General features: G+C 45.6%; 1 protein-coding gene across 2 annotated transcripts; it reads left to right on the top strand.

Moving 5' to 3' along the window:
• Window positions 1-1111: 1111 nt before the first annotated feature.
• Window positions 1112-2980, top strand: LOC147882458 (glutamate receptor 3.6-like). 2 transcript variants are annotated; one of them, XM_087401098.1, is made up of 3 exons: window positions 1112-1584; window positions 1696-2120; window positions 2234-2980. In XM_087401098.1, exons 2-3 carry the CDS (start codon window positions 1734-1736, stop codon window positions 2600-2602), a joined length of 756 nt encoding a protein of 251 aa, XP_087257224.1. In that variant the 5' UTR covers window positions 1112-1584; window positions 1696-1733; the 3' UTR covers window positions 2603-2980. The 2 variants fall into 2 exon arrangements, with proteins under 2 accessions (XP_087257224.1, XP_087257225.1); XM_087401099.1 differs by having other exon boundaries at window positions 1112-2120.
• Window positions 2981-5274: the final 2294 nt, after the last annotated feature.

The raw sequence follows: 5274 nt of genomic DNA, 5'->3' as shown, positions 1-5274 counted from the left end.
GTCTTGGGTCCTGTCCCAGAGGATCCAAACCCTTCTCCTTCCCCCCGGTTGCCTAGATTCAGGTGGGATTTGTAGCACCCTTCCCAGCACCGTAGCCAGATGATCGATCCTTTCCCCCAGCCATGCAGGGAGGTTTGGGAACTCAATCCAAACTGGACGGTTGTGTAGCAAGAAGTGGTCGATGTTGAACTCCGACGTCCACGGCAGGACCAACACTGGTGCCCCTGAATACATGAAGCTTCTCCCCATGAGTTCATCCTTGATCGCATTGAACACGCACTGCACCAGGAAAAATCCCTTCCCCAAAAACCTTGTATTGAAGCACCCCCCTTGGGAGGTCCGCCTCACAGGACATAAACTCCTTGAACTCCTCCAGTGAGGGGATGCGCCCTGTGAAGAACAGATAAAGCCCTCCCCTTGCCAGTTTCTCCAGCTCCCAGTTGCATGTCCTCCACATCAAGCATATAGACGGTATTGTGAGCCCTCCCCGCCTCGAACCATGCTTTGTGCTCTAGCTCTTTTGCCTGCCTGGCAAGCTCAGCATGCAAAATCCGTTTCGCCTCCTCTTCCGTGAGAGAAGAAAAAAAAATCCACTTTAGAGCTTCTTGGTAAGCACCTCAAAATAAGATGGGGGAGATGCCTGATTCGACTCTCCAATGGCCTCCTCCCCGTCCTCCGCGTCAGAGCTGCCATCCTTCGACTTCAGACTTTGCAAGAATCTATCTCATCATGTGCTCCCTCATCTATCATCTCCTCACCCGCTTGAAGCGTTAAACCAGCCTTGGTGTCCGTGTGTAGTCTCTTCACGATGGGCTCCCCCCGCTTTCCATGGAATACCTGGCGCATGTCTACCATGCAGACGCTCACTCACATGTTAGCACTTTCCTCCGAGGTCATAGATTTTTCTACTTGTCCCTCCGTGTTGTCAAGAAAAGTCATGTTACCTTTCTCAATAGTTTGATTTGATATATGAGCTACGTTTATTAATGCCAACTTCGTAAGATTTAATTGTTCTCCTCTCTCTCTCTCTCTCTTTCAAACCTCTAAGCTCAATTCTCTTAGGCCTCCCTCTCTCTTCCCCGCACAAAAGAGATAAGCCTCGACTAGTGGAAGCAAAGATTCAAAGGAATGTAGGAGCACTATGAAGTTGGCCACACCAACTTCTTGCTCTGGAAAGAATCCATCACTAGCTTTCTGTGAGAGGTAAGGTCTCGAAGTACATCCTGGTTCTGCACGCTTTGTGGAAGCACCACTAAGTTTGTTTGCCATCTTGTTCTGGAGTCTCTAGGTCACAAGAGGAGGACAGAACTCAAGATCAAGAAATTCGGCCTAATGGACAAATTGCCAGATTTTGTAAATTGGCCTTCCAAGGGTGACCACCCACTATAAAATAATCCAGCTCTCCCACAATAATATAATAAGCCTTTTATTTTTATATTTGTTTAAATGCCATGGTAGAGGAAGTGATTACTTGAATATTGTTGTAATTACTTGAGCATTTTGATTTTTATCTTCATCCGTCTTACAAGTATGTGTGTGGCTTACCTTACAGGTTTGTTGCAAAGGTACTCGTCTTCTTTAAGCGTAAGTCACTAGAGCATGAAGCGGCGAGAAATTGTGATTCTACTTTGACTGTTTGCATGAGAGATGAATGTAGATAATGAACATAATCTGAGCTTGATGCATCCTTTTCAGAGAGCTTGATAAAGAACCCACGATCAAAGATTGTTGTGATGGCTTGGATCGTTTTCGTCATCGTCCTTAGTTCCACCTACACTGCATGTTTGAGCTCAATTCTGACGGTTCAAGAGCGCTCTCCAGAAAGCTTGAACATCTCGACTCTCCAAAAGAAACAGCTCCCAATCGGCTACCAAAATGGGTCAATTGTAAAGGATTACCTTATCCAAGTATTCAACATAAATATGGCGCAGCTAGTACCGCTAAATAAAACCGACGATTATGCCAGTACTCTATTGAAGTGGCAAAATGGAACACCAGGAGGAGTAGCGGCCGTGATCGACGAAGTCCCGTATGTCAATCTGTTCCTGGCTGGCCTGACAGCTTCAGACTGTAACTACCAAGTCACTGGCTCAAAGCTGATGAGTGGAGCCTTCGGCTTTGTATGTATCGGATACCTCAATTGCGTATCTTCGTTTTCTTAGTGCTCTGGTTCTCTTAACTGGCGACTCCGACAGATGTGTTAATGATTTTCTTCCGGGTTCCTACTCTGCAGGCATTTCGCAAGGGTTCACGTCTGTCAGCAGAAACAGCAAAGTTCTCTGAAGCCATTTTGAACCTGTCCGAGAGCGGCCGACTAGAAATCATGCAAGATGCGGCAAAGCTGGTTGATTATCAATGCGCTACACAAGTGCAAACCAGCCAATTGAATTTGAAAAACTCGCAAGCACTATTTTATTTGCTGGGGTTCGCGTTGTTTATCTGCGTCGGAATATTTTGCACGACGTTGATCAGCGAGCGGCTTCATAATCATAAAGAAGAGGCCACAAATTGGAGGGAGCCAAGCTTAGACAGATCCATGATAGCGCCCAGTACACGACGAGAGCCTCAGAGAGCCATGACACTAGAGTTCTCCTTGGGTTGACAGATTCAAGTCAATGCCTTCTGTGGTGAAAACGGTATTACCTTCTGTGTCGAACACTAAACGTGAAGTGACACGCCACCAGAGCGTGCGCCACAGGATGAACGAGAACTTATCTCCTGCCCAAGAATTTCGAAAATGGTGCTCTTTCAATGATCTGCCTTGATACCAGGCAGACAGAATCTGTAAAACCGACTCTGTTCAAGGTGTAATTTGCCCTTGCGTTTCGTGCTAGTGACTCTCGTCTCGTTACAAGATAAAAGTCGTAAGATATTTGTCTACTTGCAATGTGTGTCGTCGATTCTTTGTCCTCGATATGCCATGTGGTCCTTATACATGCGATCAAAGTCAAGTGACACTTGTCTACCTAAGACTTGCTCCGCATGAAACGGAAATTCCCAGCGGCTTGAGTTTGAATGTCTAGAGTGGAGTTCATTTCTTGTCCCATGTATTGACTAAATTTCCTTTATTTGGAGCGAGAGGATCTTGTTAAATTACATGGTGCAGCGGAACAGAAACTGAACAAAGAATAGAAAGTACATAGCAAATTGGAGATGAAAAAATTTCTTTCAATACTGATGTAGTGCAAATGATGGCTCCGTCCACCCGTGCGCTCCCACAGTGGAGCTTAGATGGCGATCTAGACAGATACTAGGTAAAGAGCTACTAGCCGGAAGATCTCTGCTGGAAGATCTGATATGATCCGATCTCATGCAATGGACTGGGAAGGTTGTCTCTTTCTAGCTATGAGGGCAGTAGTCGGATCAACATAGTCGGTAGAGTCGACTAGTCAACCTAGTTGGTGGAGCCAACCAGTCAACCTAGTCGGTGGAATGGACTAGTCGTCCATGGAATATTCAAGGAATATTCCCTATACCGTCGCCTCGGCATTGTGCTACCAACTTACCTACCCTGCCTAGCCCATAGGCTAGACTCACATAGATCACCTTTCTACCATCAACAATCTCATTGATAGACATCATCTGACATGCAAATCAGGATCCATCCAGTGTCCCGGGCTCACACATGGCTTCTCCTCATATGGGAGCCTTACAACTTGAGCACCTTGGACCATTGGTGGTTACCAGGAGGGTGGAGCATTGAGCATATCTAACACCCCCCCTCAATGTTCACCCATAGGTGAACTACCTTCTCGGCTCAATGTCGAGTCTCTGAAGATGACCCTAAAGCTGATCCTTCCCGAGTGCCTTGGTGAAGATATCTGCTCCATTTTGCTCTGTTGGACAATAGACCAATTCCACTATCCCGTTCTCGATCAAATCACGCACATAGTGATACTAAATCTGTATATGTTTTGTGCGCGCATGAAACACTGGATTTTTAGCAATGGCCATGCAACTTTGATTGTCACACCTCAGCACAGTTGCCTCATCCTCTTGCACTCCCATGTGCCATAAGATCCTCCTCAGCCACACTGCTTCACATGTAGGAAAACATGATGCCTTGTACTCAACCTCGGTAGAGGACAATGCCATTGTTGGTTGTTTCTTACTGATCCAAGAGAAGCTACCTGAACCTAAAGAGAAACAATATCCAGAAAATGATTTCCTGGAATCAACATCTCCAGCCCACAATCTGAGTCACAATGACCAGCCAAGGAAGTGCCCGTACCATAGGTGATGCCATAATCAAGAGTGCCCTTCACATACCTGACCACCTACATCCCTCCATTCCAATGATTGTCCTAGGGCTTATTGGAGAACTTGCTCAAAACGCCAACAGCAAGACTGATGCTCGGTCTGGTGTTGCAGACATAGATGAGACTGCCGACCAACTTCTTGTACCTCCCGATGTCTGCTGGTGGTGAGGCATCCTCCATAGGCAGCCTCGCATTTACCTCCATAGGTGTAGCGATCTCCTTGCACTCGGACATACCAAATTCCTTTAAGATCTCCCTTACATATTCCTGCTGAGAGATGAAGATCTTACCTGGCTCTTGCTAGACTTCAATCCCCAAACAGTAGTGCATCAAGCCTAAGTCTATCATCTCAAACTCAGTGCTCAATGCCTTTCTAGTCTGCTAGATCATGTCTTCATAGTCACTTGTAATAAGGAGATCATCCACATATAGAACAATAATAGCAGATTTTCCACCTAACCTATACACATACAAGTTAGCATTTGAGGCACATCTTTTGAAGTTTAATTTATGAAAGAATTTATCTATGCATTGGTACCATGCTCTTGGAGCCTGTTTCACTGTACAAAGCCTTTTTCAGCTTGCATACCTTGTTCTTAGGGGGGCCTCAAACCTTGGTGGTTGAGCCACCTACACCTCCTCCTTAAGGTCACCATTCAAGAATGTCGATTTAACGTCCATTTGATAAACTGACCACTTTTTATGAGTAGCCACCGATAGTACTGTGCGAATGGTGGTCATTCTAGCAGTCAGAGCGAAAGATTCCTGAAAATCAAATTCTTCAACCTACGAAAATCCTTGTGCAACCAATATGGCTTTGTACTTTTCCAAAGTCCCAGATGTCGGCCTTGTACTTTATCTTCCAAACCCACTTGATGCCAATAACCCTTCTATTAGGTGGTCGATCTACGAGCTCCCAGGTTTCATTCTTCATGATGCTGTTATATTCTACTTACATAGCGTTTTTCCAATCTTGGTGTGCAAGTGCATCCTCCAAAATCGCAGGCTCTTTTAC

Source organism: Dipteris shenzhenensis, chromosome 29 (genome assembly GCF_047967505.1).
Source record: "Dipteris shenzhenensis isolate YYH24624 ecotype China chromosome 29, Dip_SZ_1.0, whole genome shotgun sequence".
NCBI lineage: Eukaryota > Viridiplantae > Streptophyta > Polypodiopsida > Gleicheniales > Dipteridaceae > Dipteris > Dipteris shenzhenensis.
Note: the sequence above shows the minus strand (reverse complement) of the source record. Positions and strands in the feature narration are given on the sequence as shown.